Source organism: Nicotiana sylvestris, chromosome 12 (genome assembly GCF_000393655.2).
Source record: "Nicotiana sylvestris chromosome 12, ASM39365v2, whole genome shotgun sequence".
NCBI lineage: Eukaryota > Viridiplantae > Streptophyta > Magnoliopsida > Solanales > Solanaceae > Nicotiana > Nicotiana sylvestris.
The window spans coordinates 53,724,658-53,739,736 of record NC_091068.1 but is presented as its reverse complement, the minus strand read 5'-3'; the positions used below and the strand labels follow the sequence as shown (position 1 = coordinate 53,739,736).

Here is a 15,079-nt window from a genome sequence, read left to right as displayed (position 1 = left end):
ACTATTAGAATATTTGGGTAAATGTTAATACCAGGTTAGAGCTCCTTTTGTAATCATCTCCCCATATCTTTTTATGAGCATCGATCTGACCTCTTCCATCGTAACGTCGTTCCCTTTGATTCCACTTGTATACTCCATGATAATCATGAGATTCCCATGTACTGCCACATTTCGGAATATCGAGCATTTTGAATTTCTTCGGGATCAGCACCGGGGAGTTGCATTGGGCTTCCACGACTGCGGTGAATACTTGTTCACATCGATCCTTTTGACGATCGATGGCACTCTCGGAATTTGTTCAATCTTTTTGTTTTATTCCTTGAGTTGCCTCTGCAAGGTTAGAATAATATCTTGACATTTAGTAGTTAAATCCATACCTGAGCATCCGACTCTATCTTCTCCTAGAAGCTCCCGAGTTGTTGTGTGAGCCGTTTTGGATTTGGGGGTTCCATCAGCACCATCCGTTCTCTGAGGTGGGGTTGGCGTCATTACCGTTGCTCTACTCGTCCATACATTCAAGGCTTCTCCAACTTCGGCTGTTCTGACATGAAATTGTGCACTTTCTTCTCCAACCCTCGAATATTAGGATAGTCGCTACTAGATATAGCTGCCAACTCATTTCGGTCGTGAGGGGGCGTAGATCCGGTAGACTATTCGTCCGGAGTTCGGGTTCCTTCAGATCGTTCGATCGTTCATCCAATTACGGAAATATTGAGTTGCTCATTGGTTCCTCACATGGTGTTCTCCTTCAACAAACACATAAAAAGTAAAGTTAGAAGAGACCGTAGGCATAATAGCGGATGTGAATCAAACTTTTAATTTCCAAGGGCACACAGTGGGTGCTAAACTATTTGTCCCAAAAATTGATTTTGAGATTAAACAATAAAATTTGTATTTTTCAAGGTCCACTAACAATTTGTTTGATTCAAAATGGTTGCAGATAATGAATAAAGACAAACAAGAAATAACAAAACAGGTTAAAAAATGATGCAACAGAGAAATTCTTCTTTATTTCAAATTCCGACCGGTCTCCAATCGCGAGTATGATTGACTTACCAGGCCTAGTCAGGAAAAGGCTTGCACAAGATGATGTTTGAGAGAGAGTTTTCCTTTTGATTTTCGATGCCCTTTCTTTGGAGCCTTGGGGCGGCTTTTATAGCGGTTGGAAGAGAACTACCATTCCTAATTTCGAGCCAACACACCACTAGATTAGGTAGTGGGAAGAGGGATCCTTGATAATGGCTTTCGTTTCGGCATAACGTAGATATCCACGATTTGTGGATAAGGTTGGTTGAGTCGTCGAATTCATTCTTTCACCTTCCAAATACTTGACCCTTCGATGACCACAAGCTCAGAACCTTCCGAACTCGGCAACGGTCCCATCACTTGATTTTTAGATCTTTATTGCCACGCGGGACTTTTTTATCACGCTGCTTGGAGAAGATAATTTTTACCCATACCACAAGCACAGGTGAATACTGGTGGTTGTAATTTGGTTGTCTTATTTGATAACTGATTACCAAATCTCAGTCCCAATTCGCAATATTATCGAATAGGCACGTGATGATCATGAACGTACAAAAATTGTGTTAGCCACCCTAACTACTGTAGTATGGAAGTTTCAATTAAACTTGTAAGAGGAAAAAAGGTTAATATTAATTAGTTTCATTGATTAAGCTGAAGCAGCACGTCAGTGTATATGTGTCTCTTCCTCAGCACCTCTCGTGATTCCTCCTCTTTCTCAGCCACCGAAAACCCTTGAAATCCTCCAACCCATCGATCCTCAACATTTCGTCGTTTCTATGTACTATATTTCATAGTAATGTTTTTCTTTTCTTGGATATTTATATAACAGACTTTCTCTAACTGGACTTATGATTCTTGTTGTTTTCTGATTGATTCTTTGATTGGTTAGTTTTATTTTGCGAGTTGCAAATAATAATGGCGCGGAACAAAGACGGGGAAAACGAGGAAGATGAGTTTTTCTGGGAAGAATCAGATGATAATGTTGAAGCTGGTCATATTAATACAGAGGAAGACATGACAGAAGATGATGAACATGAAGAAGGAGAAGGTAGGCCTTCTCGTTCCTCTTCATTTGTTTCTCAACAATGGCCAAAGAGTGTCAGGTAAGTAAGACTCTACTCTTGCTTATACATGTTCCTGAACTAAATCAATTTCTGTATATGTACTCTGTGTCTCTCCCAGTTTCAATGAAACAACACGATCCTTTCAATTATGGCTGCCAGTGAATGCTAGTATCTAGAATAGACAAACCTTGATGTGGTTGAGATGCATTGCCATAACCTCACTGTTGAAGACATAATTAATTAAATAAAATGTACTCTATCTAATGGGTTATGGTTTTAGAATGTCATACAATTCAACATGATATTAGAGCATGAAAAAGTACAGAGTTCAAGTCTCGGCACCATCTAGTATAAGAAAGAATTTCTTCGTGCTTGGCTTATAAAAGTAATCAGGTGAAGGGACGTGGTAAATATATTATTAAGTAAATAAATGTATACGAGGTTGTCACGCAATTCAACACTCGCAAGGACAATATTACCTTTCCCCTCTATGTGACGTGCTATCAGTAGTCATTAGTGCTCTGAATGACAAACTATTTGTAGTTCGGTACAATCATGGAGCTTTCACTTATACAGGAATAGGAATTTTATACATCCTTGGTGATGTAACCACGAGGCGAGATCTGTAAGTTATGGTTACTAGCACATTTAACCTTCAGAAATTAGCCAAATTTAGGGGTTTCAGTGGGACAGGTGGCAATATTCAAGGGAAAATTCAAAAGGACTATGATTTTACTCTTCTCAGAGCTTTTAGCCAACCTATTCTCTCTCTCTCTGGAATATTCTTCTTCTCTGTTACTCTGAAATCCTCAATTGATGGACCTTATTAGCTCATTCGCTGTTATTTCATCACCGTTCCATGAACGCTTGCAAGGGGATAATAAGTTTTTGATGGTCGTTTGGGGGGACAAACCGAGGTAGTAAATGGAGGGCACAAGTAGTATTTTGGCTCCCTGTAAGCTGCCCGGAGGGCTAACCCAACTCCTCTTGGGAAATAGAAGGTTAAATATGTTGATACAGAGCTATTAACATCAATATCTACTTAAAATTTATTTAATATAAGTAGATCTAAACCTGAAGTGTTCAATGTTGTGGTGATTTTTACAAATGATGTAATTGTAGTAGCTTAGGTATACATTGAACTGTTCTCTATGAATTTCCAACTAATTAGAAGATATGTGCTATGTTTCATTTTTCTTCCATGCGAAGGTAGAAGATCAAGTATTCATATTTACAAAATGTTGTATTGCTTACAAAAGTTAGTTTTCCAATTGTATATGCCTCCTTATTGTCACTATTTTTATGTATGAGCTATTTCATATTTGTATTGTTGGAACTGAGAAATTGCTGATGCCGTGGACTGTTGTGAAGTACTTCAGTGCAACCATAGTGAATTGCAGAAGGGCTACTGAGTAGGGCTTGTCCCATGAGTTGGAGTTAACACTCCAAGGTGTTTCCTAGTGGTTGTGACATTCTTAAGTTTGGCTTAGACTAAGGTTTTATTACAGTGGGAAATTTGAAGATAAATTGATTCTGATCTTTGTATTGCTCTGGGATGTTGCCAGGTATAAATGAAATTTGGAAAAAGTAGAGAGAACAGACTAAAACCTCGATCAAAATATTTAGATTATTGTGTTAAGCTATCGCTGGATGCACCTTGTTTCCACTCATATGGCTACTGCTTGTACTAGAATTAGAATTCATATGGTAACTTCAGGTGACATCAATTACAGGCATAATTTATGATTGATGGATTACAGGCAAATGTTTAGCTATGTTCAACTCATTTGAAACTATTCGGGCCTTAATTCTCTTTTGTTTCCCAATTCCGATTCTTCTTTCAGGGAGTCTATGGATATTTACACAATTGCTGCATCACCAAACTTTGGATCCTTTCAGCCTGTAGCCAGCTTTAAGTATTCGACTTCTGATATCTCTAGTCAAAATAACTTGGTTTGGAGTGTAAAGACCCCTTTGCTGTCTATTGATGGGAAGAGTCACCAGAAAAGCGACCTTGATGTGCCCGGGAGATCACAAGCTTCATGGCCAGAAAAGGTTTCATCACGTATGATCACGGGAGAACTTCCAATTAGCCACGGATGTAGCCTTGTTCAAACTATATTCAATGGTTAGAATCCTCACTGTAATCTTCTGGGAATGCAAAATCCTTTGTTTCTGGATGGTATTCTATCTGCAATTTCTGATCAAGATTTGGGCTCAGAGAAGCACTCTAGAGAGGATATATAGTTAACAATAGAACAAGGTTAAAAGATGAAGAGAAATGGAAAAAGAAAAATATCAATGAAATAAAAAGTTTACACTTAGTGGGAACGGTCTATTCCTTTGCGTCATTTGCAGCACCTGTTATCAATATAGTGGTTTTCTTCTTTAATTTTTTGGTCATGATTACATTCCAGTGATTCTTTGCTTAATTGAATTGTTTTTATTTTATGGAATTTCAAGGGCTTCTCATGCTATGTAACAGGAACAAATGTCATGGCTGGAGTTGGACTTCTTTCTACACCTTATACAGTGAAACAAGCAGGTTGGGCAAGCATGGCAGTGCTTGTTCTTTTTGCAGTAGTCTGTTGTTATACTGCTTGTCTTATGCGATATTGCTTTGAAAGCAAAGAGGGAATTACATCATTTCCGGACATGGGAGAAGCTGCATTTGGAAAATATGGACGTATTCTAGTATCTGTAAGTTCATATATTCAGCTTTGCACCTAATTATAGGCTAGTGGGCTAAGGAGATATTTGGTTATTATGTCAAAGACCATGAGGTTTGTATTATTTCATTTGATATATACAGTTAATTACCTAGTTATATGGCAGTGGGCTAGGGGGATATTTAGCTACTATGTAAAAGACCATGATGTCTCTTTTCTTTCATTTAATGTAAACATGGTGGCTTACTAGCCCGACAAATTGTTTGCTACTCTCAGCAATTATAGCCTGATAATATGCCTTTTCTTTGCTTTTTAAGAAAATCACCTGACAAGTCCTCAGAAGTCGCAACTATAAGATTGCTTCGACTAATGATCTGAGGGCATAAAGAATCTTGGTCATTTCAGGTGACTGAAATAAGAGGGAAGGGAAAGAACAAAAACAAAGAAAAATAAAAGGCAAAATACCTTAAACCACTCCTAAACTTGGCTCAGATTATTAGTATCCTCCCCGAACTATGTCCGGTCTTAATTACCCCCCTCAACTTGGCCTTTTGAGGGCCATTACCCCCTAGACGTTGATGTGGCAAAAAGTGTGGGTGCACTCGTCTGCCACGTGAATTTTTCTGTCTATGTGGCATTTTTTGGAAAAATAAAATATTTTTTTTACCTTTTTAAGATCTACTTTTTTAGATAATTTTTTTCGAATAAAATTTATAATAAAACTTGGATATAACTACATTATTTAGGCTAAATATTTTTATTTGGCCAATTTTAGTTAATCTTTTTTTTGAATTTGACCTGAAAATAAAGATTTATACAACTGAAATAAATAGTCAAGATATCTAAAAAGCTATAAAAAATACATAGTTTGAAATTAATTATTTTGACTATAATTTTTTATATATCTCTAAATTACGATGCTCTAATTTTGTTTTTTACATATTTACCTAAAAAAGTAAAAATACACAGTTAAAATAAATAGTCATTGCATCAAAAGAAGAAATAAAAAGAGTGTACAATTGATTGTACACTCTTTTTATTTCTTCTTTTGATGCAATGACTATTTATTTTAACTGTGTATTTTTACTTTTTTAGGTAAATATGTAAAAAACAAAATTAGAGCATCGTAATTTAGAGATATATAAAAAATTATAGTCAAAATAATTAATTTCAAACTATGTATTTTTTATAGCTTTTTAGATATCTTGACTATTTATTTCAGTTGTATAAATCTTTATTTTCAGATCAAATTCAAAAAAAGATTAACTAAAACTTTATTATTTTTGGCCAAATCAAAATATTTAGCCTAAATAATGTCGTTCTATCCAAGTTTTATTATAAATTATATTCGGAAAAAAATATCTAAAAAGTAATATTCTTAAAAAGGTAAAAAAATATTTTATTTTTCAAAAAAATGCCACATAGAAAAATCCACGTGGCAGGTGAGTGCACCCACACTTTTTGCCACATTAGCGTCTAGGGGGGGGTGTAATGACTCTCAAAAGGCCAAGTTGAGGGGGTAATTAAGACCGTGCATAGTTCGGGGATGATACTCATAATCTCCGCCAAGTTTAGGGGTGGTTTAATGTATTTTGCCAAAATAAAACAAGTCAATGAAGTGGAAAGGATTAAATATGTGGAGTAAGACTTATATATAAGCCAATAATGAAAAGGTGGTTTCTAAACTACTGAATGTTAACCCTGTGGTTTTCTTGGTTTGGTGCAGATTATTTTGTACATGGAGCTATATGTAAGAGATGCACTCCTCAGCTGGATTTGCAGATTGTTTGGTCTCGTTTGACATTGCTCAATTCCTAATAAGTCTTTCTTGACTTGCAGTCCTCTTGTGTAGAATTTATCATACTTGATGGAGATAATCTCAAGCAGCTATACCCTGGAGCACACATTTACTTGTTTGGTTCTCGATTGGACTCCATGCACTTGTTTGCAATCATTAGTGTTCTTATCATTCTGCCCACAGTTTGGTTGAAAGATTTACGATTGATCTCTTACCTTTCAGGTTTCCAAATAGTTCTACAGCTGCGACCCATTTTTAGTTCTTTATCAGATCATAATACTACATTGCCCTTTTTTGCAGTCGGAGGTCTCATTTCGACAGCTCTAGTGGTCGTATGTCTTCTCTTACTTGGGACAGTAGATCAAATTGGATTTCGTCAGACGGCTCCAGTGGTAAATTGGAGTGGTATTCCATTTGCAATAGGTGTCTATGGGTATTGCTATTCAGGGCACTCTGTTTTCCCAAATATCTATCAATCTATGGCTGACAAAACCAAATTTACAACAGCAGTCATTGTGTGGTATAGAGGGCTTTATGATTTTTATTGATCACTTTCTTTTTACAGCCACTATAATGTTTGGTTTTGGGTATTTTGCAGCTTTACTTTGTGTATTCTCTTATATGGTGGTGCTGCAATCATGGGATTTCTTATGTTTGGTCAATCTACGCAATCACAGATTACTCTGAATTTGCCAAAACATGCTTTTGTTTCTAATGTTGCATTATGGACGACAGTGAGTTTTGTTTGCTCTCGTCCCTTAGAGCTGTCATTATCATTTTATATTTAATTTATTTCATTTCATTTGCAGGTAGTAACTCCAATTACCAAATATCCTTTTATGAGATTAAATTTTCTTTTAAGAAGCTTTTTCAATGTTGTCAATGTTCTTATCAATTTCTAGTTAAGTTCCTTAACTTTTCACAAATATTCCTTGTTACTGAACCCGTTAGCTAGAAGTATTGAGGAGTTGCTTCCTGCAGCTTTGGCTACTAGTTACTGGTTTTTCATTGTCCTAAGGACAGCATTGGTTATATCTACACTTTGTGTTGCATTTCTTCTTCCCTTTTTTGGTAAGTTATTTTAAACCGTTTAATCTTCCTTCTTGTTCATTGATTCACACTGCACTATTCGTAATCAATTTTGTAATTGTTATGTTTCTTTTAGCTGCCTGTTGACACATATGTGCACATGGCTGCTTATGTGCTGCTTGTGGTAGTTGACCTGTTTATCTCTGCTTATTATATCAAAAAGTATAGCGTACTCTGATTTTCTTTGAACCCAAATATCACTCAATTTACAATCAATGAATCAAAACGGGAGTCTTGGAGCAGCGGTAAAGTTGTCTCCATGTGGCCTATAGGTCAATGGTTCGAACCATGGAATCAGCCATTAACACTTGTGTTATGATAGGCAATCTACATCACACCCCTGGGGTGCGGCACTTCCCCAAACACTACGTGAACACGAGAGACTTTGTGTACTAGGATGCCCTTTATACAATCAAAGAACAGAATATTGTGTGCATATTCTATTACTCCTAGGAATCATAAAATGATTCTCTAATGCAGAATACTTAAAGGAGAAATCCTAAAAGTAAAGATCAACTTTGGTTTCTTGAATGGCCTAGGGTTGTTTGAAGGTCACTTTGATCTTTTATTTCCATCTTCTATGCTTTACTATGGTAGATTGCTTCTTATGAAGATTCTTTTCCTGCTTACATGCCTACTGTTTTCCATATCATATTCTTATGCAGCAGCTAATATGAATCCTTTAGATTATACTCAGATTGGTCTCCCTGGCCTATTATTAAAGTTATTGCTGCAAATGTACCCCTCAACACATTCTGGTTTCCTTTTCTTTGAATTCTATCGACATTAGTTTATGTATCCTGATACAATGGAGAATTAATTTATTGAGATTTTGAAATTTGACTATTTATTTAGTACGGGGCTATTTCTGAAGTAATAATTGATAAAATTTTGATGATGGTGGTTTTTCTAAAAATGGAGCAGTTAGGAGTTTTCGAATTCCCTCCGTGAAGTTGGCCTATTGCAGCTAAATTAGATCTGTCCTATGAAATGTATCTGTTATACCACTAGAGTATGTTTTATGAGTGACATTTGGTGTGGAAGATGTATAGAACTTTTGAATTCATTTTTCACCCGTTCTACTATATCTTTTTATGGCTAGATTATACTGAAATGTCCTTCTCAAAATGCAGGTATTGTGATGGCTCTAATAGGCTCCCTTTTTAGTGTACTCATGGTAAGTATTATGTAAACTTGGAACTCTCCCCCCCCCTCTAGCGAACCGGTCAGTCATTTATATATGTAAGTAATAACTGGTTAGTCTCCCTACCCTTCCAGGGTAGGGGTAAGGCTATGTACATCCTACCCTCCCCAGACCCCACTTGGTGGGATTATACTGGGTAGTTGTTGTTGTAACTTTGCTGCTTGAGTGGTTTGATACTTCTAAAGCATTGAATATTTGTTAAGATGTAACTTCCCTTTGGATAAGTTGTATTTCAAATGGCCTTCCTTTCTGAACTTGCCCATTGAGGATGGGAGTTGTTCTGTTGACTAAGGATAAAACTACTCTGTTCTCCATTAGCTACATTTGTTGACTCCAACGAAAGATTGACATTCAATAGGAAAGTGTTTCTCTAGAGTTGCTTGTTATTTGTTGTATTTAAAAGGCAAAATGGCTTCCGGGCCACTTAACTTGCACCAGTTTGTCATTCCGGTATATAAACTTAGAATTTTCCCATTTTAGCACTCTTACTTGATGAAAGAATATTATAAACTACTTTGACGGTCGCCCATACTTATGTGGAGGAGGTGTAGCTGACATGGAAATAATGCGTGCACATCACTGCTATAAGGCGCCTAAATATAATTTATTTTGATCTTTTAGTTGATAAAAGAACAAAAGGACAAAAAAAAGGAGGGGGAGGGGGGTCCAAACCCCTCGTTTCTTCCGTAACCCTTCCCTCTTCTCTTTCTTCCTTCCTTCTGTGCCTTCGATCCCCTAACTCCATCTTCTCCAATCCCTCACTCCGCTGCTCCCTTCTCCTCCTCTCCTCCAAATCCTCTTCCCCCACTGATTCACATATTTCCATGAGAAAATGCAAAACCCTTGAAATAAACCTCAACCGCACATCAAATTCAAAGCCAAAAGTTGTAGTAATAGTGGGAGCAACAGGTTCTGGAATTCTTTACTTTATTCCAAAAGGTGTAATTTTTGTACTCAAAAGCAGAGATTAGTGGAAACCCATCTCCAACATTCTTAAATCCAATGACCCACTTATAACTTTACAAGAAATTCAAGAGTTCAAAGCCATTAGAGCCATGGGCGAGAGTTATTCTTCTCTGCTTCTTTTTATTCTTTGCTTATTCTTGTCTCTTCTTGCTCTATTATAGATAACTGAAGAACTTTAGTTCTCACCTGTGATGGAGTTTGGAAAGCTATGGTGAGAAGAAAGAGAAAGAAATAAAAAGTAGGACTTAGAAAATGGGGGCGGGGGGGGGGGGGGGTTGGCGCCCCTGACGTGTAGCAATTTTAGTGGTCTTTTGCTGATTAGATGCCCGCGTCTGCATTTTTGTAATACACGCGCTATGGTCGGATGGACGGAAGGGTTTGATATTGTGCAAATGTATGCGTTGAAGTGTTTAAATTGAAAAGTTTTAAATTTATATACCGGTATGACAACAGTTACAAGCTTAGGTGGTCCGATGCCATTTTGCCTACTTAAAATGAGAAGCTAAGTTGGTGATGAATATTTTTCAAGGAAAAGACATAAGTTGCACCTTACGGTTGTTCGGAAAAGTCAGTTACACACTTAACCTTTACGAGCGGCCTAATACCTCCTTATTCTTGTCCGAAGTGAATTAATACCTCTTTGAGATATATACAACCAGTCGCATGGTGGATGGTGTTGCACACTCTCCCTATGTCTTTGCCATGTATTCCCATATCAGATTCAATTTGAATTTTCCTTTTTTTTTCTTTTTCTTATTTTTACTCTTTTTCCTTATTCTCTCTTTTTTAATTTTCGTCTCCTTCATTATATTTGTGTCAAAATCTCTTCCCAAAGACTCCCTTCGTTCAGTACCATCCTTCACCCCAATATTTCAACTTGATAAATTAGTTTGCAAGTTAATTGTAATGATTTTTGGCACTGTAATACCACGAGAAAGGAGGTTGAGATGAGAGATATGAATCTGGTTAGAGGTTGACGGAGAAAACAGAAGCTTGTCGGAGAAACCTTTTTGGCGAACATCTGATGGGATAATATAGTTTAATTTGAGTTTTCCCTTAGTTAATGCACTTTCGTGGGTTTTCCGTAGTCAACAACAACAACATCAAACTCAGTGTAATCCCACAAAGTGGGCTCTGGGGAGAGTAGTGCGTACACATACCTTACCCCTACTTTGTGAAGGTAGAGAAATTATTTTCGATAGATCCTCGGCTCAAGGAATGATGAAAAAGAAGTACCACTAATATGATAATGGAATAAGCAAAGCGAAAAAAATATCAGGAAGTAAAAGCAAACTACAAATAAGGAAGTACAAGAATAATGCTAATATAACTGGTATGGAAAAGCAATACGCTCAATTACCTACTAACTTTCTACCCTAATCCTTGACCTTCACACCCTCCTATTAAGAGTCATGTTCTCGGTAAGCTGAAGTTGTATCATTTTTTGCCTAATCACATTTCCCCAATACTTCTTCAGCCTGCCTCTATCTCTCCTCATGGTTACCAAGGCCAACCTCACCTCCTTACCGGGGTATCTGTGCCCCTCCTCTTCACATGCCTGAACTATCTCAACCTAACTTCCTACATTTTGTCCTCCACGGATGCACTCTCACCTTGTCCAGAATATCTTTATTTCTAATCTTTTCTTATGGTATGCCCACATATCCATCTCAGCATTTTCATTTTTGCCACTTTCATCTCGTTGACATGTGATTTCTTGACTGGCCACCATTCTGCCGCATACAACAAGTTAGGTTTAACCATCACTCTATAGAACTTACCTTTTAAGTTCTAGTGGTACATTCTTATCACATAGAACACAGGAATTGAGCCTCTATTTCATCCATCTCGCTCTAATATGGTGCGTGACATCATCGTCAATCTCCTCGTTATCTTGGATTACTGACACAAGGTACTTGAAATTTGCTCTTGGGGATGACTTGTGAATCATGCCTCACGTCTTTATCCGCCTCATACGCCACATCGCTGAACTTGCAATCCTAATATTCTGTTTTGGTCCTGCTCAACTTGAAATCTTTTGACTCCAAGGTCTGTCTCCAAACCTCCAACGTTGCGTTAACACCACCTCGTGTCTCGTCAATCAATACTATGTTGTCAGCAAATAACATGCACCACGACATTTTCCCTTTGAATGTGACATGTTAGGACATCTATCGCCAAGGCAAATAAAAATGGGTTAAGGGTTGATCCCTGGTGCAACCCCATCATCATTGGAAAGTGTTCCGAGTCTCCTCCACTGTCTTCACGCGGGTCTTAGCTCCATCATACATGTTCTTAATCACCTTAGTATACGCTACCAGAATATTTCTAGCCTCCAAACATCTCTATAGAACCTCCTTAGGGGCTTTGTCGTAAGCTTTTTCTAAGTCAATGAACACTAGATGCAAGTCCCTCTTCCCCTCTCTCTAATGCTCCACCAATCTCCTTACAAGGTGAATACCTTCCATAATCGATCGCCCCAGCATAAATCCGAATTGGTTCTAAGAAACAGACAAACTCCTCCTTATCCTCATTTCCACCACCCTCTCCCAAGCTTGATACCCCTATTGTTGTTGTAATATTGGATATCACCCTCATTTTTGTACACCAAAATCATCGTGATCCGCCTCATTCCTCGGGCATCTTCTTCGCCTAAAAATAACATTAAACAACCCAGTAAGCCACTCCAAGTCTGTCCCGCCTGCGTTCTTCCAAAACTTCATTGGGATTTTGTCTGGCCCAGCCACTCTTCCCTTGTTCATCTTACGTATAGACCGCTCAACCTTCGCAATATTAATACGCCTACAACATCCAAAATCTAGATGACTCTCAGAGTGCTCCAAATCATCCAACACAATATTCCTATCCTCTTCTTCGTTCAAGAGTTTGTGAAAGTATGCCTGCCATCGTCTTTTAATAAGTGTCTCTTCCACTTAGGGCTGTTCATTTGGATCGGATATTCGAAATCCGAACTGATCCGTTCAATTTCGGATTTCTGATTGTGTTTATAAAAATTTCGGATTTCGGATCAGATTCGGATTAGTATAATTTTAATACGATCCGATTCAATCCGATCCGAAATTATTAGGGCATGTATAAAACTAAACTTTAATTTCGGATAGTTAGTAATTCCTTTACATTTTCCTCCAAGTTATTACCTTTACAATTGATGGATTTAGCTATATTGACACCATAGTACTCTCATAATTGCAGAAACATGAATTTTTCTTACTGTATTGCCTCTTTTACAAAGAAAATATACATATGAGTTTGCAACTTTGAGGCATAATAATCCGATCCGAAATCTGAAAATCTGATCCGATCCAAACTATATAATCCGATCCGATCCGATATTAATTCGGATTACATTTTCTAGAATCCGAAATCCGATCCGAAATGTGCTAAATCCGATCCGATCCATGCACATCCCTACTTCCACCAATACTTTGTCTTCCTCATATTTGATGCACCTCATTTGATTCAGGTCGCAAGCCTTCTTCTCTCTCACCTTGTATAGCATGTACAACTTCTTGTCCCCGCTTTCGTCCCCAGTTCGTCTTACATGCGTCCAAACGCTGCAGACATCGTGAATCCTATTACAATATAAACTGAGACATCGATATTTTCTGCTACATTGATACTTTTGAGGTGCTTCAATAATTGATCTCACTTACTAAACAGCAAATTACACCCCTCCCCCCTCACACTCTATTCTCTCTCACACACACTGCAGCCACCTGCACGACAAGCTGTCAAACACACACATATACACACACAGACAAACACTTGTAAATGTTTGAATTCTTTTGTTAGAGAGAGATAATTTTGTATCACATGTTTGATTGATGATGCAGGCGGTAATTATACCAGCTTTGTGCTTTCTGAAAATTTTGGGGAATAAGGCTACAAATAATCAGGTAATCATAGCTCAGGTGTGGTCGTGCTTTTTCATGATTTCAAGCCTTACAATTTTGTCCCACTGCTAATTAAGAGAAGTGGATTCTTCGGGTTACTTCTTTTCTTTTTAAATCCTTTTTCATATTTGATTGTAAGTTGGTTCATTTTTCCCTTTTTTTTTCTTGGTTTGGGTAGTGGAGTGGGCCAGTCTTTGGTTTTGCACATTGGATTTCTTCCGGGCACACAAAATTGTACTGTACTATTACAGTACTTTAAAAAGAAAAGAATAATAGAAAATAATCCCAAGCTCAGCTTTTATGGATAGAAATTCTTGTTCTTTGAGTTCCAATAGTGGCATGCCCCAACCAAGTGAAACTAAGGGTCTGAAAGAGTTCACGATCTGATCTATGGGATGCTAACCCTCAGAGGTTAGAATTGTAGGAAGCACAACTTAGTGGCAAGTTCATTGGGGTCAACTGCTGTTGTAAACTCCTAGTATCCTATTTCTAGTAAATTCTTGGAGAGACTTGGCACATAATTTCTTTTGTGTGATTGTTGATAATGCTGAAGCGGATTTAACTTCAACGGATACCGGTAGATCTTCACGAACACAGAGGCAATTGTGTCTTAAAGGATTCCTTTGCAGGCCCCAATCCATTTCAATCCATTCAGCTCAAAAATGTTTTTTCCATTTGCTAATAGGTGCTGAAACGGCCAAGATTGCATGATTAGAGCCTCTTATATCCCTTCCTTCTTTACAGATCCCACAAACCATGAGACATAGCAGGTCTTATTGACTTGGTTATTTCCATGACTACCCCATCATACTAGCTGGCTTCTCTTCTTGGACAGTTGAGTCTATGTTATAATATTTTGATGATTCTAAATGGAGTTAAGATTATCTAATAATAGGTGGTTCACCATTGCAAATTCAACTAGCTAGAGTTTACTTCCGATTACCTATAAAGTTGATTAGTAACATTAAATGTCTTTTGGTCAATTGCTATTTCTTCATTAATTGATGGTTTTAACAAATGCAGATCACACTCAGTGTAGCCATTGTCTTATTGGGGATAGTCAGCGCGTTCATGGGAACATACACCTCTCTGTCACGACTTGCTGAGGAATACTGAAATATTTGCAACATGTCCATATAAAGCATTATGTGGGGAACCTGAGTTGTTGTGTTACTAATTTGTTAGTACGGAGCAAGAAAAATTATAATGATTCATAGAGCTCACGTTCTTTAATCAGTTGCTAAATTGTTTCTGCCATCTCGGCATCGTTTTTCCTGGATATTTGCATAGAATTTGGAGTTCCATAAAATTTGTTACTCTTGGCATTAACTACAGGTTTTTGCTTTTTA

At 37.5% G+C, this 15,079-nt stretch overlaps 2 protein-coding genes across 10 annotated transcripts in view; one reads left to right on the top strand and one right to left on the bottom strand.

Moving 5' to 3' along the window:
- LOC104224941 (uncharacterized) overlaps nucleotides 1–1,175 on the bottom strand; it is a 20,823-nt gene extending 19,648 nt beyond the window's left edge. For all 4 annotated transcript variants that reach the window (XM_070164845.1, XM_070164847.1, XM_070164848.1 and 1 more), the window contains exons 1-2: nucleotides 1,057–1,175; nucleotides 91–746 (exon numbers count right to left, since the gene is read on the bottom strand). The gene's annotated coding sequence lies outside the window, so the exon portion shown is untranslated. The remainder of the gene's footprint in view (nucleotides 1–90; nucleotides 747–1,056) is intronic.
- LOC104227906 (amino acid transporter AVT1A-like) lies at nucleotides 982–15,079 on the top strand. 6 transcript variants are annotated; one of them, XM_070164841.1, is made up of 13 exons: nucleotides 982–1,471; nucleotides 1,916–2,129; nucleotides 3,935–4,218; nucleotides 4,576–4,790; nucleotides 6,486–6,509; nucleotides 6,599–6,779; nucleotides 6,858–7,077; nucleotides 7,156–7,291; nucleotides 7,367–7,390; nucleotides 7,487–7,628; nucleotides 8,780–8,823; nucleotides 13,671–13,733; nucleotides 14,754–15,079. In XM_070164841.1, the coding sequence occupies exons 2-13, from the start codon at nucleotides 1,942–1,944 to the stop codon at nucleotides 14,844–14,846; spliced, it is 1,614 nt and encodes a 537-aa protein (XP_070020942.1). In that variant the 5' UTR covers nucleotides 982–1,471; nucleotides 1,916–1,941; the 3' UTR covers nucleotides 14,847–15,079. The 6 variants fall into 6 exon arrangements, with proteins under 6 accessions (XP_070020942.1, XP_070020944.1, XP_070020943.1 ...); XM_070164842.1 differs by lacking the exon at nucleotides 982–1,471 and adding an exon at nucleotides 1,506–1,804; XM_070164840.1 differs by lacking the exon at nucleotides 982–1,471 and adding an exon at nucleotides 1,506–1,819.